General features: G+C 35.8%; 1 protein-coding gene across 4 annotated transcripts in view; it reads left to right on the forward strand.

Annotated features, from left to right (window-relative positions):
- LOC145664756 (uncharacterized) overlaps positions 1 to 26,423 on the forward strand; it is a 99,678-nt gene that overhangs the window by 40,713 nt on the left and 32,542 nt on the right. For all 4 annotated transcript variants that reach the window (XM_081731685.1, XM_081731686.1, XM_081731684.1 and 1 more), the window contains exons 4-6: positions 3,578 to 3,706; positions 6,554 to 6,706; positions 16,528 to 17,183. In XM_081731685.1, coding sequence (XP_081587811.1) covers positions 3,578 to 3,706; positions 6,554 to 6,706; positions 16,528 to 17,183 — 938 coding nt within the window. The remainder of the gene's footprint in view (positions 1 to 3,577; positions 3,707 to 6,553; positions 6,707 to 16,527; positions 17,184 to 26,423) is intronic.

The raw sequence follows: 26,423 nt of genomic DNA on the forward strand, positions 1-26,423 counted from the left end.
GCACCCATCTGAAGCCCGCCACAGAAGCATAGGAATTTTCGCAGACTGTTGATACAAAATATGCTATCATAATCAACCTCATCTCTCTGATTCATAGGAAGTGAAACGATTTTTTAGGTTGTCTGGGGTAAAATAGGTGACCGCCATCAGTACTCCGAACAATTTCAAGAGTCATGATCCTGAGAAATCTCAGATCGGAGATGTTTCAAAGAAAATTTATTTACCTCAGGTCTTTAAGGCTTAGGGAGAACAGAGCATAACAGAACAAATACAAATTACTATTAATGGTTATTTGTTAAAACAAAATACAAATAAGCAAAATATTAGAAGAAAACGAAAAGCAATCACAGACAATAAACAAGATGACTTAAATAAAATGAAACAACATTTTAAAAAGGATGTAGCGCATTCTTTGTAATTTTAAAAGATCCTCTAAAGCAATACCATTAGCAATATTTGTATGCCAAGTGGCACCTGTTCTAGTATTTGTATCTTGAAATTTTGTAAGTCAGGCTCCGAGAAAATTTTAAGGCGTTACTTGAGCCATGACAGGATTAATGTTGTCTAGGGGAAAAGAAGTTACGTTTATAGCAACTTAATTAATAACAAAGTCAAAGACATATTTACCTCCTATAAGGTAACGTCCCACGAGGATCAGCCTCGGCTGCTGGTAGTTGGAGTGTGTTCCTCGAATTTTGTAATTTTTTAAAATATATTTTTCGGATAGGGTGTTAACCGAAACATACAGTCACACAATGTTAATTAACGTAAATAATAACAAAGAGGGGGGTGGGTGAATAATACGATTACGCGGAGTTTATTGTAATTTCTTTAACATGTTTATTCGTGATTGGTTATGAACTTGAGTATCAGAACATAGGTAAAATGGCGTAGCGACGTAGAGATAGGAAGAATATCCGTTTTCCGGATTTTATTATTTTTCCTATTTTTCTTAATTTGATCATTCACTATCGGTGATGACAAAATCCCTGTGTTTGGTACAACCACATTTTCCGTACAATACGCTTTCCGTAGGAAACCACAAATTTTAAAATTTAACTTAATGGTTTATGCATTTCCAGGGTAATATCTGTCATCCTGTTATTGTTGGAGCATTAAGAAACTGGAATTTTATTTTTCAGCTAGAATAATAATAAAATTGCAAGTCCAAAACCAACCAAGAGGAAACAAGTCTCTGTTATAAAAAAGAACAATAACTTAGTTAACATAAAATTATCTATAAATTATCCAAATCAAAAATATCTTTTCCAGAAGGAAGGAAAGGATTGTGGGAGATAAAGATAGATGGTTCGGAAGTGGTCATAAACACGGTAATGATCCACATTTCGATAACGTATTCTATGAAAGCCGGCATTAATTCTTGATTACCTGACCAACATAAGACATGTCCCATGGTACTGTCGTAATGATTTTTCATCATGACACATGTCTGTGCAGAGTTCCAAAGTACCTGACTATGAGCAGAAGCAGTGAAGTATCTAAAGAACTGCAGCGTGTGGTTGATTACCTGAAGTACATTATCACTGATGAAAAGTGACACTACATAAGACAAGCATTATAATAATTAAATCAAAAGGTTCTTCAGTGCCGACAAAGGTCAATGTTGTTCTTCCGGAACAAAGGTAATATTCTTTCCTTTTTTTCTAATTGCTGAGAAATGATTTACCAGTGAAGCGTTACCAAATATCACCACTAATTAGCCTGGTGGCGACTACGTCCGCCTACTACGCCTGTTTTTTTTCCTACTGTTTTTTTTTTTTTTAATAATAATAATACCATACCTTCTATTGCCAGTGTTCCTTAGTTTTGGCCATTGTATTGATGTATATTCTACCATCCATACAAATTATACGTCCTCTCTCTTATCTGTCTTGATAATTCTTCCAGTTTAGACGGTGAAAATTTGACGTTTGATGATCGTTTAATAAATCCGGAACAAACTACTTAATTTAATAGGATGCATATTCAATATTCGTAAAAAAAAGTGCTTACCCCTTTAAAAAAATAATTCTCTCATTGTAAACGTTTCGGCAAAAAAAAAAAAAATGTGTCGAGGAAGACAGTAACTTTTTGTCTCAGCGAAATCATTTTGAGAGCAGCTCGTCCTCTTATCCTCTGTCATTCCAAGTACGAAAACCGATGAATTCAAACATTATAGGCTCACAAGGAAAATTAAATATACACTGAAAACCAAAACACGTTGTCCAGCTAACAGTCCTATGTACGAACGTTTTGACAGTTGATAAACTTCAAGTTTTGTGATTTGCTTAATTTTTGTGATATATTTTCGGTATATGTGAGTCGGGGATAGTTAATTGTTTAATATATCATAATTTACGATTTATTTAACACTCAGACACACGCGTCCTGTTTGCATCAAATTCACACGCACTACGGGAATTCCCTCAACCTGAGAATAACTGACCATAACTTTTTACTTAAACGTATTGTATTTAATTATTTTTGCTGCAAATATATTGATGTATTTATTTCTTAAGAACATAAAGAAGATGCTTAATTTCTATTGCAGGTGCGTCGAAACCTTCTTACCTCAAGTTGTTGAAATTATAACTATTGTATGGAAAATTTTGAACGAAACCGCGGTGACGGGGATTGCCCGTACTTTAGAACAGTGTTTCTTCCGGACATGTTATTGGAGAGCACTGCCTCCGCGGGGCTCTGCGAGTTCCCCCGGAGGAAATCAAAAGAATATGTTTATAATATAAGAATAAATAGAATAGTACCATGTGAAAGTAATATGTGCTCCTCCGAATACTAAGTGTGCCCGCTGGAACATATTTTTCTGAAAGAAACACTGCTTTAAAAGCTTCCTATGCTCATAACCTCGAGTACCATTTTCCAACCTTTTTTAAAACAATTCTAAAACATGTCTTTGCTCTTCCTCATACTCTACTTTGATTATAATTATATGATTGTAAAAAATCCAAATAAATCCACACGCGGTGACTTTTTCCTGCAAGAGTATTATTTTCACAACGACAGCTCATAGAAAACTAACAGCGTGATGTACGTGTAGAAAGAATCAAAAGAGGAAGCTAGAAGGAGCCCCAGTCCTAGCGTAAAGGTATTCTCAAGCAGTAATATTTCTTCAAAAGCGGGGAATCTCCGTCAGTGCGTGTGCTTGAGTGTTAATGTATAAATATGGGTGTATAAATATGTGAGAGTTTAGTGTATCAATTTATTTTCGCATTTAGAGCGACCGAGGATGAGAGCAGGAAAGGGTTTCGAAATGATTTCGCTAGTATGAACATTAACACAATCAGGTTAGTCATACCATTGAGTAACTTTGAGATTATTTGCCAGTGACTTTTACGTAACCTTTATTTGATTCGTAAACTTAAAATATGTATTAATTTCTTAGATAATTAAATAGATGAATTTTGAACGCAGCTGTAAAGGACAACCAAACATGTGGACACTGCAATGTGCACATGCTAGCTAATATTACTCTCGTAAGCTGCACTCTTCATATTGTAATACGAATTGTGAATTACTGAATATCCAACACGTATGTCCTTTTCCTTGTACTTTACAGAAGAGTATAACATCGCCTGATTTATGTCAGATGTGTATGGAAGATAAAGAAAACAAAATCAATATATTCACTGATTCCGAAGACAGCAAGAAAATAATATTGTGGCTGCAGAAATGTTTAAATATTTTCGTAAGTATTCAGAATTAATATTAGAAGTATTCTTTCGTAGATAGAGAAACTTTTAATATATTTAACGCATGTTAATACTAAAATGCTTATATTTTAATAACGCCATTTATGAGGGAAGAAATCTAGAAGGCCTTCTATTGCACTTACATAAAATGAACGAAAGTGATCAATGAGTAACACAGTGCTGAACGGAAATTTTAATCTCGTTGTTAAAATTTGTAAGTATGTCATTTCCGTCAGCATACTGTCTAGCAAAAAAAAAAAGTTTTCTTATACCTAGGCGGATAGCGCAGCGGTAAGCATGCGAAAGACAGATTTGATTCGTGGTACAGTTTATGTGGGATCTTTCGCTGAGCTGTAGTCCACGTCTTATATACCGTTGACACTCGAAAGAAACACTAATCTCCAAACAAACAGAGAAAATCTTATTTGTTAGGTTGTCGATGTTGTTTTGCTAAAAGTTTCGTCAACACAGCATCAGGATTACAGCGATTTGTATAATAAAGCTTTGAATTGTTCCCAATGTGGTCAAAGCCAAGATTTCCAGTTCATTTGAAAAGTACTCTTGCTGAGTCTTTTAGCTCTGTATGGTCACAATTTTATGCGAAATTGTATTAATTTGAGGCAACATGATACATATGGGCATACCATAGTAAATTATATTTCATATGCTTTTCCGCTGTTGCAAAGATATCATCCTTCAAGTATGCTAAGTGTTCATTACATTGAAGTCAGTATTTAATGTGATAAATATTCTTCTTATCAGAAGGTATCGATGTACTCGCTTGTAGTCGTATGGATTCAAACAAAAATAACAGAGATCTTGTTTTTGTTATCTTTTGCCATTTTACAAGCCCTGTTTATTTAATTCCCGGACGGACACTGTAAAATAATCGTAAGTGCGACTTACCACTTATTCATGCATGTCTTTTTCAAAGTTGAACTTACACTTGGGATCGGACTTGTCTGTCCTTTTTATGTATTAGGAATCCTGGTGACTCCTATTGGCACGATATTACCTTAGTTTCGAGATCGTACCATGATTCCCATCCATGGTTCCGTAGTTAACCCTTGATTCATCCTCTCTGACTGTGCTGGCCACTAACGTCGGGTCGGTGGTGCTTTTCCTTCAGTCCCTCCTGGTGGAAACATCAATGTTCTTCTAGTCCTGTGTGAGAATCTGCAACACGACTTCCACGGACACACGTCTAATCCTTAGGTTTTTGTGTAAGATTTGATCAGATGAGCCGGTGGAAATATTTAATTTCTCGCAATTTTACGGACAATCAATCGACGATCGAATTTTTCAAGGGCACTGAACTAGAAATTTTCTCATTTCGACCTGTGATAGGGCGACTAGGAGAGGATTATCCTCCATGGATATTCTTCAAACTTGGAAACATGCAAATCATTGAAAGGTCTAACAAAAAAGTAACACTGTAAGAGCTTTCGTTACCTACTTCTTCAAAAGATACATACTGTATATTTATATATGCATACAGAGAGAGAGAGAGAAAAAGAAAGAAAGAAAGAAAGAAAGGGAGGAAGAATGAGGAAGAAAAGAAAGACAAAGAGAAATGTAGCTATGAATCATCTAGGTGGGTAGCGACATCTTGACATTAAGTATTACGTGATATTGTAGTCATATTAAGGGGGGACAGAGTTAAGTGACTCCAGTAGTAAACTATTCAGATGGGTGGTCGGTAAGTATGCAGAATAAGAAAGGAATGATAAATGAAAAGAAAACAAACAACATTTCTATTCCCACTGTGGGACTCTGGTTCCAATTCTACAGGTTGAATTGCCTGTATGAAAAACAGAGGTAAACATAACTGTACTGTTTAAAATGACGTATTTATTGAAAATATGTACAATGATTGTTGCATTACTTCACTTATAAGATTATGGCAATAGTTGTTGGTAGTAGTAATTAAAACATGTTCTTGCAGTTACATAACTTTGAGCAGTGTTTCAGATTTTACCAAGGTTTATCATATCTCTGGAATGGTGATTTTCTTGATTTTCTCAAAACCGATTTTTATGGTCTTTGTCTTAAAACAGCAGAATACGGGGAGCATCCATTTCGTATTTAAAACAGAAATTCAATGTTACGAAGGTAATAGAATTAGAAATGAACTACGGAGACACAATGATGATTGGTGTATAGTTTATGTTTTCTGTTTAATAAATCATTAAAATAATTTAGAAAAGGGTATAAAATGTCATCGAAGCCTCAGAACTCATCGAGAAATATTTTGTAGTCTCACGGCAGAAGTAGAATTTGTAAGGTTTAAATTCAAGATGAAGATAGAAAAAGTACAACTGCCATTTCCTGTAACTGGAATTAAAGAAAGACTGGAGTTGTAAACTGAAATGTAAGAATGATACGAAATAGTGCTAAGGTCAACTTTTGGAAGTTACTCAAAAAACAGCATGTAGGCGTAGGATGTATAATACCTATTTTTGCTAATGATGATACAATTATGTAGCATGTTTTATGAGTAACTTTCTAAACGTTTGAAGTTTTACTTGTTCTAACTTGAACATATGCATAAGGTAGTGTATAACAATCAGCATAAGAATTATTATAGATTTATTACAGCTTAACTGATTACTAACATTGTTGTTTACATTTTGTTTCTAAACCGGCCTACGGCACTTGTTGCATGGTCAGGCAATTATATATATACTTGGCAGATAAAAGTAGTAGTCATGAATTCCATAATGACTACGTTATTTATTTTATTTATTTATTTACTTTCGGAAGATTAGCTACTTGAGCTTGAACGTAGAGAGACAGTACGCTGAGGAGAATGTAATCTGTTGAACGTGTTTTATACTTCACAGGTATCAAAAGAGTGTCCATTCCTTAATATTATTTGTGTAGACTGCCTTAATTCATTAGAGAATTTTTATGCCTTCCGTGAGAAATGTTATGTTACCTTGAAAAATCTAAAGGAACTAGCTCTTGCAGAAACGTCACTTACTCGAACAAATATGGTGAGTATAACATACTTAGATTAAACATATTTGAATGTCAGTAATTTTTTGGACAGGGTAATGATATTTTAAAATTACACTGGGTTATGTCACAGAAAAATAGTATTGTTGGGAGGCTTGATCTATGGGGTAATCCCAAAGTTTTTCAAGGCTTCTTAACTACTAGTACAGAGCTTCTGGAAAACTTCGCACAGTAGTGGCGATGTTGTTCCACTTTTTACAATTCGAAGAAGCAGATCTTTCTATGTGTACATTATCTTTGGTTAGTTTGTGTAAGCCTATTGTTAATTTTTCACAGCAGTTTGAGAAAATACCTTAGAAGCCGCTATTCGGAATGCGTCAACATCTGCGTCAGAAGCCGCTATTTGGAATGCGTCAACATCTGTGTCAGGCTACACAAATCGCTCATCACATACCTTATTTCTCATGTGTGCGGAGAAAAGAGAAGTCGTTAGGTGATAGATCAGGCGAATACGGACAATAAGTCACTAATTCGACTACAGGACAAAATCTGAACAGTTTGGTGCTGAGTGAAAACTGGTATTATTATAGTGAAGAATCAAGCGACAATTTGAGTTTGTTCTACGCAATTCATTGATGGCCTTTGGCAAACAAATTGTTGCCTACCACTCAAAATTTAGTCTGTCGATCCTACCGTGTATCTGGAATAGCCGGAGAAACAAGCAATCATTTGCTTGGCAGCACTCCTCGAATGAACAACTTTTGTTGGTTTCTGTTCACTTTGAAACACTCAACCAGTGGATTGGTGTTTAGTTTCGGATTCGTACGAACAGATCATAGTTTCGCCCCCTGTAACAATATAATGCAACAAATTTCAATTAGCTCTGTTGAATGTTTTTATCATTTCTTTACACCAATTAACACGAGCCTGTTTTTGAGCTTTGGTCAAATTGTGTGGGATCCAACGGCTTGAAAGTTTCCTTGCGTTCAGGTGCCCATGCAAAACTATATATATATAATACTACTTTCATGTCAATGTTCAAGAATACAGGGTCTTCCAAAAGTCCTGCAAAAAAGTAAAAAGCTGTAACTTTGTAACAATTTATTGTATTTGTACAAAACTTTTAGTGGACTTGTAAGAAAGCCTGAAATTTTGTTTCCAAGCATATTTTGTTACCTCCAGCTGAGCACCATTTACGTCCAAACATTGCTGAAGTCTTTTCGGAAATCCAAGAATGGCATTTCGACGTGCTTCATCCGTAATACTCCCAATCACATCACGTATCTTCTTCCGGAGGTCCTGAACATCTTTCGGTTTTTGCTTGTAAACTTCTGTCTTCACATGTCCCCAAAGTCAGTAGTCATAAGGCGTGAGATCTGGCGATCTCGCAGTCCAATTGATTAGTCTTCTTCGGCCGATCCATTTGTTGGGAAATTGCTTATCAAGGAATTCTCGTACGTCTCGGGAAAAATGCGGAGGGGCTCCATCCTGGTGTAGGTGGACCTCATTGATGATGTTTAACTTCCGAAGCTCCGGAACAGGAAAGTTTGTTAGCATATCGAGGCAGTTAACGCCATTCACCTTGTCTTCATCAAAGAAGAAAGGTCCAATGCAGTGTTTCATTAAACGGCACATCACACATTTAACTTTGGAGAATCACGAACATGTGTCTCAAATTCGTGTGGATTCTCAATTTCCCAGATTCTACAATTATGTCTGTTTACCTTACCAGACGCATGAAACGTGGATTCATCTAAAAACAGTAACTTTGAAAGAAGCCCTGGATCACTGTTCAACCGAGCAAGCATCATTTCACAAAACTCACTTGGCCTTCCGCTACGAAGCAAGTCCAAGACACTTCCGGTAGCTAGGAACTTATCGTACCATCTCTTGATACTTAAACCTGCAGGTGGTTGTTTCTGATATTTTTGTCGGAATTTTTTTCTCACCAAAACACTAGATTTCAACTCACAAAACCACGCCACACACTGCGCTTTCTCTTGAGTAGACTCCATCTTTGTCACGTGATTTGTGGTCATGACGTCAACGTTTACATCCTCTCATTGTTGCGAACAAAAATGTTAACATTTCCACTAAATATTACAAACAAAATACAAAATTGTAAGTAGTACTTTCAAAGTTACAGCTTTTTACTTTTTTGCAGGACTTTTGGAAGACTCTGTATATGACTCGCACGATATGCCACATGCCGATCTCTCAATGATTTCACGCACATCATCAACATCACTGGCAACAACAGACGTGGATGCTCGACTTTCACGAGTTCATCACTGAGAAACGTGCAATCACGCTGGAATTCTAGAAACTAATTATACATAGTCCTATTGGATTTTGTTTCATCCCAAAAAGGCCAAACGAAGCCGCTTCATTCATTATTTCGGTGTTAAACTACATTTAAAATCATAAAAAGTCATTACCCGAAAGTGTGCTCGAAAAATGTTCATTTCTCATACAAAACTACCTCAAACTGCTGTGAAAAATAAACGAATAGGCTTAAACAAGCAAATAAAAATAGTTTAAGCATAGGAACGTCTATAGTAGATCACTAGTGCCACTATTAGTAATACTTTGCAAAAAGTTTTTCAGCAGCCCTCGTACAAACAAAAATATAATTTTAAGACTATTATACAAGTGCATTCTTTCATACGAATAGAGATCGACCTGATATCTTAAATTTTATTGTTTCAAATGGATCCTACAATTTTGATAGTTCTTTTCATGAGAGTGTTGACAAGAGCATGAAATTACAATGCTTGATGTGTCTTCTCTGTTCGATGTTTTGTGCCTTATTCCGTTTTCACGTTCGCCTATAACACAAGATTTAAAGTAATAGGCAGGCATGTGTCCTTTCATTTGTCTGGTCATACTTGTGTTGTAATCACACACTCGATCGTACTTCTACATTTCTATTCTAAACACTGCTGGTTATGACGTTATTCAGGAAAGAAAATAGGATGAAGTCGAAACACAGAATTAATCGTATCATTTCTTTACTTCAGAAACAATGCAAATCAAAACCATAGTTGAATTTTAATACTTCATATAAATTTTATCTTTGTGTCCTTCTAGTTCGTTTTTATATCCGTTTCAGATATGTTAATGGAGATGGAATCCAATGATTTTTATATAATCGATTGGGAAATTCTAATGCTGCGAAACATTTTGAATAACTTAATCAACCTTATATCTATCAAATCTCCAATTTTATTTTTTTTTTTGAAGTTTCGTACAATAAGTACGAGCCATAATTATATATTGTGTAGGTTGGATTCCTTGTGTTGAGTAGAAACTAACCTTGTAACCAACTGGGTGTCGGGTCGCTGTTCGGGCTGCTATTTATTTGTAACCATTTCAATTCGAGGTCTCTGTTCGGGCGGACATTTGTTTGTAACCATTTCAATTCGAGGTCTCTCGGCGGACATTTATTTGTAACCACTCCGTGTAGTCTGGTCGCTGTTCGTGGTCCTACCAATAAGTATTTTCCTGATACCTGAACTTACCTTGATAGGACGATGAAGGACCTCTCCAAGAAGGGTTACAAATTGTTTCGAAATAGCTCGTCGGTCTCAATGATGAGACGAGCATTAGGCGCCGAGAGGTTCGGGTGTCTCGTCTCGAAAACCTCACGGACGATCAGACGGTCATCCAGACCATAACGCACACAAACATCACTCACACAGACAACGAAAACACACTGGATTAAATAACACTATACTTATTTATTAGAATACTATGATATAAAAAAAATAACGAAGAGAAATGAACACAACACTGAACACAGAATATGTATAATAATTTTCATTACTAAAATCACACTTTGCCTTTCTAATGCACTGTAGCTCCTTATATATATAAGATTATAATTCAGATTTCACTGCAAATGCTTCTCTCACACCAATGACGCACTTGGGGCGATTAGCACTGGGGGAAAAGTTACCGGGATAATCCCACGAGAAATTCAGTTGCTGCGCCAAACAATCCTGAAGCGTAAAGATGAGCCTTCAGCAAATTAAAAAAAAAGAAAGTAGAATGCTGATGTTGGAGGGCGCGTATATAACTGACATGTACGCACAAGGTCTACGGACCTGGGACTTCACTAGTTGGGGACTAGCCGTAAGAAAACGTCCTTCACCGGCTAATAGCTTATGCCCCTTAACACAAAATCATACTTGATTCCCAACGCGACGTGCGTGGTTACGGCTTCTAAACCTGGAGTCAAACTCTCCGAGCACCAAAGCTTAAGATACGGGCTGCAATGGTCGACTGAAGAGTGTTGGCAGTTCATTCCAAAAAACACTCAGTTAAAGCACCTGTGTGCACATGCAAACAGAATACGGAAAATAATTTATGTTAATTTTAGACCACTGGCTACGATGCACGAGACACTGCGATAACTCGGACGTGAGAAAGTACAGATAACGAGCTGCAAAACCAACGTGACTGGCGCCACTTTGGTCACTTGAACATCTGGTCAGCCAGTATTTTTCTAAACTACTGCAATATTTCCATAAGTGATTAAAAAAAGCACTTAATTTAGTTCCATATAACTGCAGTATATATACTGTGCATAATAATAAGTCAGGGAGAAACACTGAAAAGGTTTGTCGCTGACAAATATTCTCACCAAGAAGCAATGTTTTAAATATATATATGAGAAAACGATGAAATACTTCTTTGTCCAATTGTGTGGGAAAGAAGCAATTCCCATCGAAGAAAGAACTTATATGCGTCGCAGAATGAAGTATAAATCGAAAAAATAGTCACTGTCTTTACGAAATATACAGAGCGTCCACAAAAAATACTTCTATAACCTGGTGGCGGTTATAGATTTGGTGCTCAAAAGCGGAACTACCTGTTAAGTGCACACATAGACAGGTTGAGATCTCCTGGCCGTATAATGAAATATGAATAAAATTAGGTTTTTCACGAAAAATTTAAAATTCGTTTGTTGGCAACACTGTGATATGGTGTGAGACTTACGTGCATAAACGATGAATGGTTTTTCACCTGAAAAAGGGCTATTTAAAATAATTAAATAACTTGTCGTTCACTCACTACAACACGATGAGGTTCCTGCATGAACAATATCCAATCCAAATGTTTCATGAAGTGATAAGATCCTCTTGAATGTTTGTAGTCGGTTTTTCTTATCTTCCGTTTCTTCTCATGTTGAAACCATGCTGTCTTCCTGTGTTGAGTCTCCTCCATGGTTCTCCAACGATGAGTTGATGAGGGGAGAAGGGGAGTTTCTTTTTAACACTGGTGTGAGGAACGAAATATGGTTTAAACACCTGTGTGATAACTTTTTTTTTCAAAGTTCGCAGAAAGCGTTTATAGGGCTATTCAAATTCTTACTTTTTTAAATACTTTTCGTAAAATGTTTTAAGTGTTCCGTTTCGATCACTTTATTTGATATTATATGAAGTAAATATATACACTCAATAACTATTCATGAACATATCGGCTTAAAAAAATATCAAACATTGCAATAAAAGTTAGTAAATGTCTTCTTTTAAATATACTGATATATGTATTTAAAATATTAGAATATGAATGAATATGCAAATAGCAAACATGTTAAACGTACTAAAATATTAAAAATCATTGAAAAGTTAAAATGAAAAAAAATGTAAACACTTTACAAACTGACAATATGCAAACAAAATAAGATTTTCACCTGTATGTCCCCTTTTTTAAATAGTGCCTTGTGTTGTTTAAAGAAAAACAACGAAAAATCGTTTTTCCCAAAAAATAAATAAATAAATAAATAAATAAATAGTCAAAAATGACGTTCATAGTGATTCCAAGAAATAAGCATGATTCTGCATATCAAAGAAAAGATTGTGATTTTGTTGACATGTATGAAGAAAATTCGGTACGCCATAAGATCAAAATGACATCTGCTCGCCGTGTGAAATCCAGACTAATTCGATAATGCTCAATACAACAAATGGTTTCATTCTGAAACAAAGTTATTAGCAGCTTAGGCCTAGAATAATGGTTGTTGTTCACTTCCACAAACGTAAACATTGTAGGGTTACCAGAACATGCGGGTATTATCTGCAAGAGAACTTATTAATAAAGCGTTGAAAACTATACGGTTTTGATCCAAGTTTTTCGAAGGTCTGATCAAGGAAGTTGACTCACTAGTCCAAACATTCCTGAAAATAAACAGTCATTACGTCATGAATTGACCAAAACTATACGTGGGAAAAATGTGTAATACTACACGTACTTACACACAAAATATGTACTTACACACAAAATATGTACTTACACACAAAGTATATTGACTGAGTATATAGCTATATGATTTCATTGAAGAATCGATATGCAGGACAGCTACTATTAAAATCAGGCACCTTTAATATGTCATGATTAGCGAATGCTTCCTTGATTTTCTCCAAAATTCTGTCATGTTCCCCCCACTTAAAGGGTGTTTTGTCAGATCTTAATCTATTCAACGGATCCACTAAGTCTCCATAATTGGGTATAAACCTTTTGTAATAATTACAAAGACCTAATATTTGTGACAAAGCTCGTCTACTTTTAGGCCATGGGATGTCATTAATAGCTTGCAATCGATCCTTATCGATAAACATATTGCCCTCACCAAATTCAAAACCCAAATACTTGATATTTGTTTGGAAAAGGCTAGTCTTCTTTGGAGATGCAGTGATACCACATTGTCTTAACCTATCTAACACTTGCTCAAGGATTTGCTTATGTTTCTCTAGGTCATCAGTATGTGTTAGGAGATCATAATATATATCAAAATATTCTCCTACAATGTCCTTAAACACTTTCTGCATCAAACTGCTTAATACAAATCCACTTTTATAAACCACATTGGCAGACATCTATGCCTAAGTAATCTGCGTGGAGTCGCAAAAGTGGTATAGACTTTACTATCATCCGTGAGTCTACATTGATTAAAAGCTGATTTTACATCGAGCTTAAATATTATTTTATGTTTCCTTTTGCATTTATAATAACCCTAGAATTAATATCACCGTAATTAATAACAAGCCGTTTGGATTTATCCTTGTTAACTACAAGGAAACAAGGCATAGGAAAGGAGAAGTATCAAACTCTTCAACCACACCCATTTCAATTAATTCATCAACATACTTTTCGAGTTCGGGAAGTTCATCCTTTGGCAACTGATACGGCTGTTTGACACAAGGTGATTTATCCCTTATCTGAATTTGATATCTAAAATTTTTCACTTCTCCTAATCTATCAGTTATTACATCAGCATAATTATTCATAAAATTTACAACATATTCGTTTAAACTGGGAAACTGTTTATGTAATTCAGGTTAAATAATTGTATTACCTTTTTCCGAATCATGCTGGTTGGTATCAGAGCATGATTGACCCTTGACTTCATGTCCCTTTGGTTGTAACGTAGGTTGCTCCAACTGATGATTTGGTAACTCCCATGATGACCCGGTTTCAGAAATCCCACGCTTCTCCTGACACCCTGCAGACCAACGCTGATTTTCGGAACGCCTCGTTGAATTATGCTGTGGCAGATCCGATGAACGATGCATCGTAGTATAATTCTGTACGCCAACTGGAATGTTTGGATCAGACAACTTAAAGAGTAAGTCACTCGAAGGCCCCTCCGACAAATCCGCCACTGGACGCCGCTGCTCCGAAATATTCCTGGAAGACATGTCAGAAACAAAACAGACATGTTTAGAAACAAAAAATAGGAAAAAGATAACAAAATGTCGATGTTGTCAACTTAGAAATTATTTCTACGCGAGAAATAAAATCTTTTTATGTGCAAAGCTATTCGTCAATTACTACGTATAAAAATAAAATTATTGATGATATTTAGCATCTACTCTCCATTAACGGTATGTCTCGATCAGTGAAAAACCAGAGGTAGTATGCCTTCTACATTGAAAAACCAGAGGCGGTATGGCATACCATCGCATACCATCTCACTTCGACCACTGAAAATGACCATTTACATTTCTGTAAAAAATTCGCTGTTGCATAGTGATAAACGTAGGACGTTAAACTGAAAGATTTCATTTCATTTCTGTTTCGGGGTTGTCGAAATTCAGACTTGCAGGTAAAAAAAACAAGTACTACCTTGAGCAAAAAAAGATACAAGTTTCTTTGGTTTAAAAAAAAAAAAGTTCTTTCAAAAGCAAAGCGTCTTTTCGAGCCTTTGTATCTGTAGCTTGATGCCAAACTTTTTTATTTTTTTAATTAGGATATATTTTATCCTCTAAAACTTGGCCTTTTCCACAATCTTCTGTTCCAATACTTACACTTCCGAGGGGAAGAAGTAATAAATCGTAGTTTTGTAATTATTTATTATTATTATTATTATTATTATTATTATTATTATTATTATTATTATTATTATTATTATTATTATTATTATTATTATTATTATTATGTCTTTTCTACAATATTGTAATACTGTGCATTTATGGTTAAATTTGTGAATTGGTTGCTTTTCTACTTTTTATGATTGGTATGCTGTAAAATAAACCAAGTAAAAGTTTGTATCCGTACTGCGGAATTTGCATTAAAATAAATACAAATTCAAAGTTTACAGTGTTAAACAATATAGTGTATTCATTTGCTACGCTTTTATTTCGTTTACGAGTTGCAAATCTTTTAAATGTGACTATTGGTAACATGCAGGTGTTGGCGACGAGCACATAGTCGTGTTATCATACAAGCATGACACACAAAGGCAGTTTCCTTTCGCTCACATAATTCACAAACGTTGTTTCCAATACTATTTCAAGAACGTTGCAAAAATGTAAAACATGTTTTTCTGTGGCATATTCATATTTCTGTCAATGGTATTGTAAAATATTCTGGAGAGCTGACGAACAAAACACCATATAATGCTGTTCTAGTATTAATATTCTATTATGCAAGTTTACCCCAGATTTCTCATTGAATTGCTTGTGTGTAAAGAAACGTTGTCTATGAATAACAAGTTAATATAGCCTGAAAAAGTACACATCTCTTGTGTATATATATATATATATATAACATGTATGTTACGTATATATATATTGTGTTGTTTCAAGTGATTTTGTTATCTCCACGTGTATCGTCTTTTCATTAAGAATTCCATTGTGTCCGTGTAGGATGCACAAAATAACAAGAACTACTTGAATGATGAATCACCATCAGTTTTCTCCAGGGTGTAATGGGTGAGAAGTTAGGAATCAAGTTTGTTGATGGGGAACCGGAAGTAGAAGAAGTCAACCACTTTCGATTTTAACATTGATCGCTATAGGGTGAAAACGGTAATAGATAACGAGATTTCCTGCTAAACCAAACCCCTTCACGTGGTGTGCACATGTCACTGTTACTTGTTTCGTTAAGTTTTCAGCTATTCTTCCACTTTGTGTACGTTGTAATCGGTTACTGTTCTAACTTCGATATTATTACGTTTTTAATGAAGCTTATCACTTAAAATATCTATTAAGAACCTCAATCAACAACAACTGCGACATAACTTTGTAAAGAAATTGCTGAAACCATGTAAATTGCGACAGACAGACACGAAACGATTGTCGATAATAATATTTTCAAATCAAATACTAGCTGATTAGATTTTTTTTTTTTTTTTGTCGTAATTTGAATTTCATGCATTATAAGTGTTTGATAATTTGACCAGCATTTATATATGCATTCATAGAGATTTATTAGTTATTTACATGTATTTTGGTTTGAAATTAAATAGTCTTTTTATTAAGAATAGATCGCGTAAAATTCTTCACCAGCATGAACACTAATGGTATTAGAGAAATTAAGGACAAGAGTGATATATTTTTATTTATCTTTACAGGTTACAGATAAAAGTTCCCTTTGTGACAGTACAGGAAATGTGCCATTAAAAAATGTGACTCCAACCTTTGGCAATTCTGACAAAAATTTTCAGCCTATTGTGCCGAGTGATTTATTGAGTTCTTCATATTCTGAGACCGAAAGTGGTAGCGCTTCATTGGAAGTATTAAGTGGTCAACAGAAGTCTAGTGTCTGTGAAACGCCTAAGAGTTTGTTTCCTCTTACTCAAAGAAATAAACTGACGTTCAAAATAAAAACTGAAGTGCCTGAAACAGATTCCGTTGAACAAAGTGAAGAATTAAATCTCCCGTTTACTGAGAATGAGAATGATGGTGTAATTGATGAAGTATTGAATTTACTACAAACTTTTGTCGATTATCTGAGGAAGACATCTATCAAAAAAGAAATTTCTGAAGAACTCAATCAGCAGGACAGTATTCAATGCCTGGGGCAAGATAACACTCCGCATAATGAAAATACTGTTTCTTCGAAAGTTCATCATAATGAAATTGGTAACACTTCTGACGCAGTGAGAGTGAAATTAGAAGACCCATGTGACCCAATTGTAGAAAACAATGATGGTACATGTCAAATGACATCCGGAAATATTAATCTCTCTGAAGCCAGAAACTTAGACATGGTTACTCAGAATTGCAAGTAAGTAATATTTATATTTCTTATAAAGAGAGTATGTGAGAATTAACTTTTTTTTTTTAAGTAAGAGCTGAATATTACAGTTAAAAGTAATACAAACTCTAAAGATTGTATATAGAACGAATTAAAACTAAAACGGAGTTCTGTGTATAGGCTTGTATCTGCGATTTGAAATTCGGAGATTTGTAGTTAGCACATCACTATTGTTTTTTGAATTTCTTGACCTAAGTACTCTACCTCTTCTTCATGTAGATCTTTTTGACATTGGGAGAAAGCCGCTTCTAATTTCATTTGGTATTTCCCAACGGTCATCTATCCAATTATTAACCAGATCCAGCACTTTACTTCGGTGATTTTATTAGAACCGGCTAGTGCGGTTTTAAAGTGTTGGCACTGAACAATGATTATAACAACAAGCAAATCTATATTTGAGTCAAATACTGAAAATCAACATGGTAAACTTGATTTTTACATTTGGAAGCCATGTAAACCAAGGAACACAAACAATATATAAATAACTGAGAAATGCTAAAAAAAGACTAGTATACAGGTTTAGCTAGTAATAGCATTTTCCAACGTTCCACAATTTTGAACTTAGGCTAAGGGACACGGTGATTATGAAAATAATAATGATGGAATAATGGAAGTGGGAGGAAACGGAAGGATCCCGAGAAAACACTTGTTCGTTCACCAATAAGCTCAAGTAATGCGAGCTGGGATCGAATCAGGGACCGTACGTAGCAGAGTTGATCTCTCTACCACTGAGCTAGCGCGGCCCCCAATTGATAATAGCATTACTGACACTGTTGTAAACCAGGTTAATACTAAGAGATAACAGCTCTTTGTTGTCACAGTAACTGTTAAATATATGTGGTCGAAAAAACCAATAGCAGAACTACAGGCAATTAAACTTCTGAAACAAACTGCGATAGACATTTTAAACTAACGGCAGAGAAATTTTGTGCTTTCACAGTAGAGTTTGATTTACTTATTTATTTTTCCCGTAGACTTATCAAGATGATACTAAAAGTTTCAACATACACGACCTAAAGTATCCGTATTTTTATAATAAATAAATAAGATAAAATAAAGGGTGCCTTTATTTGGAATGGACCATAAAAGGCACAGAGGTTGGGTAAAGGTAGGACTCTACAATTTCTAGACTTCCTCATACACAGGAGGCGATGTAGTCAGTGCTACGCCCACTACATTTTCCCTGGTGCCCATTTTACAGAGGCTGGGTAAGTGGCTAAGTCGTATTGGAACAAAGGTTTAAGAAAATTTTTTTTTAAAAAATTGTCCACAGTGGAGTCTAAACCAGTCCGTCTGTTGGTGGGTAGACGGCGTGCTTATTATGCTTCTTTGCTCTGAAGTGTTCGGTATAACACATGAAACCCCGTCAGTTGTATCTTAACCTTTATGGTCCAAATTTCCGGTACGAACACAGAATGGCATCAATTTATGTTGCTTTTCATAACCTCAGAAATAACCATGGTAGGAGTTGATTTTGAGTTTAACGTCTCTTTCAACAGCGAGGTTATATGAGACGGGACCTACTGATTAACGTGGAATCCAAACCACATGAGCTCCCGCCAGGAATCGAACCCGGGTCTCCCAAGCCAAAGGCGCGTACGCTAACGGCTTAGCTACGAAGGAGCTTATAACAATCAGTAGGAATAAGATCTAGTAAGCATAGGACCGTTATGTTCACCCTCCGTAATACTCCATAGTGAAGTATATATTTGGTTCGAGAAATACTGTTCAGCTGTGGCAAAATTTAGTAACTGGGACATCGCATTGTAACAAATTTAGGAAGATTGTTCCCTTCGAAATTTGTTTATAAAATAAAGAGAAGAGGAAGTGTCATTGTCATTCAGTAGCACGTGCTTACGGGTTTATTGTAGGACTCTCAGTGATAATGTTATACGGACGTTCGTACCGGTTCATATCTTAATATTGTGCCAATGGCTATGTTCTGGGATCAGCAGTGTGTCATCGTTTGTCCAAAAATAGCCAAACATGATCTATCCAGAATAGCTGTAAGGAATTTAACTGGTTACTATTTCCTGTGATAGAGTAATTCCTGAGAATTATATCCAGAGCTAGTAAAGCGAAATTAAATTCTTAAAATGCCGTGTGTTTTCGAAACTCTTGGGACAAGTGACCACGATGCCGACGTCCCTATTCTTTCCCAATCGATTTTCGGAACTCTATCTCTTGAGAACACTTTCGCGTTGATTTCTTTGGACTACAAGGTAAGTAGACTGTAATCTTGTTCATTAGCCCAACAACGAATCAAACGGTGGTTCTTAATATAACACATGATGATATTTACCCTTAAAACGTATAATTAATTGAAATTTTGTTAGTCTTGGTAAACGTTGCATCTTCCTTTCCATTGTAATATGGCGATATAACATGATTTACATCTGACTTAAACGTGCATGCTCCACTGAACCTGCTTCTTTCTGCTTAACGTGGACTGGAAACTTAGAGAGTCTCTTTCTTCTATTTCAGATCTGTATTAATTTATTTCAGAATAGCGACCGATTTGTAATTCATCATTATTATAAGTACATACTCTATGACATCCTTTTTCTCAATAATTAAGGTTCACTTTCCATGTTTCCAAGATTTCAGATAGTTTATTCTCAGTTTTGCTGTTTATAAGTTGTATGATACTGGATTTTTATTCGGTTTAGCATATCTCCCTTGGTCTAAATAGACCTCTCCTCACTTCGAATAGGCAGGGCGTTATGTCAAGAAGAACTATTCTTAAAAAATCTTAAAATTCTAAAGCTCTCGCAAAACGATCTAGGTTAGAAAATTGCAGTTGTATATATATAAAGGGCGCTAAAGAAGAATCTGGAGTGATTGTTCAAATGAAGAGTGGTGATAGACATGTAAAACCGGGAAAAGTTAGGAAACTTGAGAATACTTAGAATAGTCAGGGAATTCTGCTAAGAGTTGGGAAATTTTGATCTGCTAAAAATGAAATTAAAAAAAAAAAAAAAATTAAATGAAATTTTTAAGACTATTTCAGGTATGGTTGAATGCTTGTTTTTTTAATTGATAACTTCAAACTTAAAAACTTACCTGTTTTTTCCACAAATGATACATAATGAACCTAAAATCTGTAGCTGTGCGCATTGCCTTTTGCTTTCGCTTATGCAGTGGAATATCATCGGTAAATCATCCACAAAATGCAGTTGGATCGACGATCCAATGGAAAATTCATTTTCGACGTGGTGATAGCTTCCACACGTATGAAACGATTTTGGAATACGGTTACCAGGGGCGGACTGGCCCACCCTGCTACCCTGCAAATGCAGGGTGGGCCCCTCAAACAGGTGGGCCCCTCCACCAATTTTAAAAAGATGTGCTCAATTAAACATACCAGCATCAAAAAATGCAGGGTAACTCCCGCAAACTTGTGTTTTGCATAAAAAAGACGTAAAGTTAAACTTTCATGAACAGACCTTATTCTTCTCCACGTTTATCGACTTGAAAAAGTTCTGTCTATGAGACAATCAGGCCCTAAAACATTGCGGGGTTTGTGATACAGCAGCTGTTAAAAACGAGCACGTTAACTACTACTTTTTTAATATAAGAAACACAGTAGATTTCAGGCTGTTATTGGATTTGGATACCATTGCCTACTCCGGTCCTTTTACAAGCCGGTGAGTGGCGATGTTTTAAAGAAACAATAGTGTCATAGATATTGTTATTGTGGAAAGTGGAGGTGGAGCCGGAACGCTTTTGAACTGCATTGTCCTCAGACCAAGCTTCGAAGAAAGAAATCGGATCAGGCTTCGTTTTTTTTTTTTTTTTTTTTTCAGTGCGGTAAAGCGAAAAGAAATTAGTCGTCATTATCAACGATTGTTTTATACATACCTCAAACAATTACTATGAAGTTGCTGCCCTCGGCTCGTGTTTTATTTGTATATTACATCGAAGAGCAAATCCGATAGCAGCAATTCAATTATTCGAACACCAGTTACGTGTCATTTGTCGTGGAAGACAGATGTGGTTGTGTCAGTATGGATGATAGGAGTGATTCTGCTGTAAAGAAAAAATATAAAAGTGGTGCTAAAAAGCGAGAACACAAACGAAGATGTGATTTACAAAAAGCTGCATCTGACCCAAAACAACGTAGGCTATTTGAATCTGTGAAGCCCCAAGAAACAAATGAGCGTGATGTGACTCATTCGAGTACTGCAAGACAGTTGCCAGGTATTTTTTTTTTTGTTTTTTTTTTTTGTTTTTCTGTTTAAGGTGTTTAAAAATTATAATGTATACACCACTTCTTTGGATGATTTCAGTCAATTGTAGCTTATCTTTAATGGCTATTTTTACTTGAAATTACACAACTGTAACAGGCGAACACGAAATTAACTGAACTGTTTGCTGCCGCGTAGTGCTTTCAAACGGGTCAGATCAGGCTTTCATGGGTCGAGTCAAGCCTGCTTGAGACACGGGTCGGGTCAGGTCACCTACGCTAGGGTCAGGCTACTGTAGCCACAGGTCGGCTGGGGTCAACTTTCTAGCCACGGGTCGGCTCGGGTCAACTTTCTATTCGGGTCATGAGTCGGGTCGGGTCGACGTTCAACTCAACCCGACCCTCTCGACTTGAGAAGGATTTAGCCGAAACGGCGCATAAGAAAGTTGACCAGAACCGACCCGTTTTTAGAGCAGCCCTGACCCGACCTGTCATCCAAGGAGGTTCGACTCGAGCCCTGACCCGATGAAGCCTGACCTGACCCGTTTGAGAGCACTAGCTGCTGCACACTTATGCTGTCAGTCAAATCCGTGTGTATATCGTGTAAATGTTAACTTCCCTTTAGTTATTTAAAGTTAATTTAAAATAAAAGTGTAGTAAAATGTAAAAATTATTTGTGATGTGCAAAGTAGGCATTCATATAAAAAGAGAAGTTGGGCCAGCCGAGGAATGGGCGGACTGCACTAGACGATAGACGATATTTAATCTTTCTGCGACATGAAGATATGATATTATGACTTACTTATGTCAAGGAAAATCTTGCGTTTCGAAATCTATCGCAAATTTACCTCCAATCGAATTCTTTGTGTTGCATTGAAGCCACAAAGTTACAGCTTTTTCAAGTTTCAAACACTGACGCCATGTCTGTTGTCTCACCTGACACGCTTGGGAGGGGAGGAGTTGTCTGCTAAGAGCGGGGTGTACTTCCTCGAGATTATACAGCAATATTTAGACGAGTTTGTGTATGTGGGTTACAACATTTTCTTCCCGCCAAAAAGACAGGTACAGAAAGAGAGATTGCGGCACATTCGCGAGCAGACTCTCGACTGAAGTAAGTGGTATTTTTTACGTATCAAGGGGGCGGGGAGCCCCAGATCAGCTATGACAAAATACGGATCTTCGGTAAGTAGGGTGGTTGCAGGTTTGGTTACTTAAAAAAAGTTTCAGATATGTTATTTTACATGAAAACGCAATAAAAATTGCCTCAAAATTAATTTAAAAAATCTGATGGCATTTTCTGAAACACCAGTCTTTATTTTGGGATTTCCAGCAGACATGGGTAAAATCATGTCAAATTTAACTAGTTTATAATTTTAAAAAAATCTGTTGTTCATTCTCCGCTGGCCCTGAAGAGGCTACATGCCTTTATTCTACTGAAAAACTTTTTCGGTCATATGTAAATGGGGCTGTGCAACGATGAATCATCGCATTCCTAAACATTAATTTTCTCGATTATGAAAGTGATCAAAAATCGGTTGCGTTCATTGCTTGGACAAGATGTGTTGGAAGACTATTTTTTTATACATAGAAAGATCATATACGTTTGATTACGACAAAGTGATTGACGATCTTGTATCTAGCTCCAAAGAATTAGGTAGATATTTGAAATTGTGAGTGTAACTGGGGCATAATGAAGATATTAATATTAGGATACATTTCTGGAATTCATATTAATATTATATAATATTAGGTTACAGTATGCAATTCAGTAGAAAATTTCAACCAACTTGATATTAGAACTGATCTATGAGGAAAGAAACTCACATTATTTCTGTCAGTGCTTTAATTATTTAGTGTTTCAAAGTTGACTTGAGATTAGTTTTTACTTATTGCACATGTATATATTTTGGGTTTTCTAAAACATGACACTCATTTGTTTAAATAAATGGTTTAAATTCATTACATAAAAAAACAATAGCACTATATAAATAACTGAAAGCACCAATTCCGGTATTGTGTGTGTTTACAATAAAAAATGATAATGCCAATTATACACTGTATGAGTTACTATTAAAATGTTCCTACTTTAGATTTTTTGTAATTAATGTTTTGCTTTTGCATGAACATATGGGATACTATTTATGGGTTCGAAGATGGACTTTTATATGTAATACATATGAAGAATGCCAAGTACATTTTTTACATTTTTATACAGTGGGCCCTCATTTCAGTTTAGCAGGGTGGGCCCTATGGTTGCCAGTCCGCCCCTGACGGTTACTCGTATTTGAGCTTCTGTGTTGTCATTGTAATATATTTTAATTCACAGAGAGGTTTATTTCAGAAGTGCTTATGAGTTTATGAAAATAACTGATAAAGTTGCACATCTGCATATGCAATGGGTCAGTAGATAGCCAATATCATTGATTTCTTGATCTTTAATGTAGGATACGTCTTACAGATATCAAAATCAAGTATAGATAGATATACTTTCTCTTTGTTGTTATAGTTTAATATTTATTGTTATACTTTATAGGTATATATTGGATAATTTTCCATCACCAATTATACATTTGTAATGATTTGATTGTGATGATTCTTCTCATAAATTTTCTTTTTTTTTAATATTGTTTATCTTTATTTTAAAATTATTCTAAGATTTAAAATGATGCAGCACTTTGCGAACAATATTTGTAATACAGAGTTCAAATTAAGTTTCAGTCTCTCTCTCTCTCTCTCTAGTCATTCTCTCAGCCAAATATTTGTATACTTTGTCAATACCAATATGAAATGTTCAAAGTTTTATAAAACAAGTTTTTCCAGACAAGATATTTAAGAAAATATTTTGTAACTGGACTGCAGCTTTTGGTTGGGGCTACAAGAACTGTTCTGGGGGTTAGAAGATAGAGACACCCTTGCTAGCATCCCTCTCCAAAATTACGTAATAAACATTGGATTTCTTTATTAGGCAATTCGCAGTGAAATGAAAGACAAGAAGGGACAGTTCAAATTTGAGATTCAATTTATCGTAAAATAATAATTTGTTTCCAGAAAACAGTGAAAGTAACGGAATCATAGCAAACTTTACATTTCTTGCTTTAATGTTGACATCTTCATACCTGTAGGGAAAAAATTGTAAATGGGATGTCCATTATGTTCCTATTTGCTGTTCTATATCTTGTCTTTCGCCAAAATCCTTAGATTTTGGACGTAGGAAACCAAACAGGCACTGCCCTTCTTACTGACGGTTCATTGACACGTGTTGTATTAAATGAGGGGAAATTGATCTAAATGATCGATTATATTTCAGATTACAGGTTTGAAATATTGTAGATATTGGTACTAGTTCACCCAAATTCGATGGCACGGTCGGTATAATGTTCAGTTCTGTAACCAAAGTTCCTCAGTTCAAACAATGGGTTTTGTGATAAACACCAGTCTTACCAGCCCGTTTTCTCGGAATTCTTCTGTTTCTCTCCCTTTTCTCATTCCATTCGCTTTTCCATCATTAATTACTGTCTTCTTTGTGGGACATTAAACTAATGCTTTAATATAAAGTATAAATGCTAAGCAATTGATTTTCATCGGTCAATAACCGTAAGGCACTTTGGGAATTTGCAATGATTGACTTCTTTCACGTGTGTAAATAATGTTCCGAGTACGATTTTACTTTTCTCGGGAATAAACTTATTTCTGCTCGCTTTCTACTGTGGGAATCAGGGTTAAAAAAAAATCAAAAAGAACGTTTTGTATGTTTAAAACATGTTTTTTTTTTGTTTAAAACGTTTTTAACGTTTAAAACAAAGTAGTTTGTTTTAAACAAAAAACACGTTTAAAATGTTTATTTTGTTTAAAACAATACTCTAAATAGGCGCATATATTCCATTTTTACACGCTCACAGGTATTTCTTGCCATCTATATTCAACCGTTAGATCAAATTTCGGGAACTTCCCTAATCTCGATAAATCCAAATGTTCAATTCTGGAGTAAGAAATCGGGATTTTCCCGATTTCTGTTCACTAAATATGTAGTTTCTTTGTGTTACGTTCTATAGGTGGTCTGCATTCTTAATCTTTAAACGCCCATTGACGTAACTGCTGTATCAGGGCTTTAAATCTCAATGTCTCAGTCCCTAATTAAGGCTGGAAGATGGTTTTGGAGCCAATTTATTCCTGAAGGATACAGGTTTCCGCTGGTGTACAGTTTATCTATGTGGGGGTACCACGTGGTGGTGGGCTCCATTCCCTCTCTTGGGGGATAGATTCATAAAAATTGGTACGTGAAGCAATGAAGTAGACCACTTCATGGTAATATCGTGTATTTGTAGTTTTTGCTTATATGGGGGAGCAGGGAGGGGGCAAAGCTAGTCAATTTTTGGAGTTTCGGGTTTTTGACGTAAATTACATTTAGTTTTACAACAAACATCAATAGCTTGGCCCCTAATTAAGCTAGAAAGATGATTTGGTACCAAAGTATTCCTGAGGGATGAAACCTTCCGCTAATATGCATTTTATTAGGGATGGGCACGAGTCGAGCTAAAACTCGACTCGACTCGAAACTCGAAGCAAATTTGAGTCAAGTCAAAGATAATTTTCTCGAGTCGAGTTTCGAGCCAAGTCACTGTTTTGAGGTCGAGTTTCGAGTCCAGTCGAGTTTAATAAACGGCTCGCTCGTTTAGCTCGTTTTAACTCGTTTTGAAATCATGGCCTGATTAGACTGGAAAGCGAAAGTCATAAGAAATGTAAGCAGTAATATGGAACATTTTTAGTGTTGCTCAGAAGATGGGACACTGCTCGTATCTCGTCTCGTCTCGATTAACAAGGCGACTATGGATTTTTATAACGAGACAGCCTCAAATGTGAGCACCAATGTAAACACCTGGGGACCACAAGGCTGAGACTTGTACGAACAAACTTTTGAGCCGAAGCAGAAGCCCAATCCAGGTAGTGATGTTAACTTGCTCATTTCAGTTCAATTGAGGAGCACTTCGAGTCGACTCGGTTGAGATGAGGCACCGACTCGGCTC

This window comes from Thermobia domestica, chromosome 11 (assembly GCF_964235325.1).
Source record: "Thermobia domestica chromosome 11, izTheDome1.hap1.1, whole genome shotgun sequence".
NCBI lineage: Eukaryota > Metazoa > Arthropoda > Insecta > Zygentoma > Lepismatidae > Thermobia > Thermobia domestica.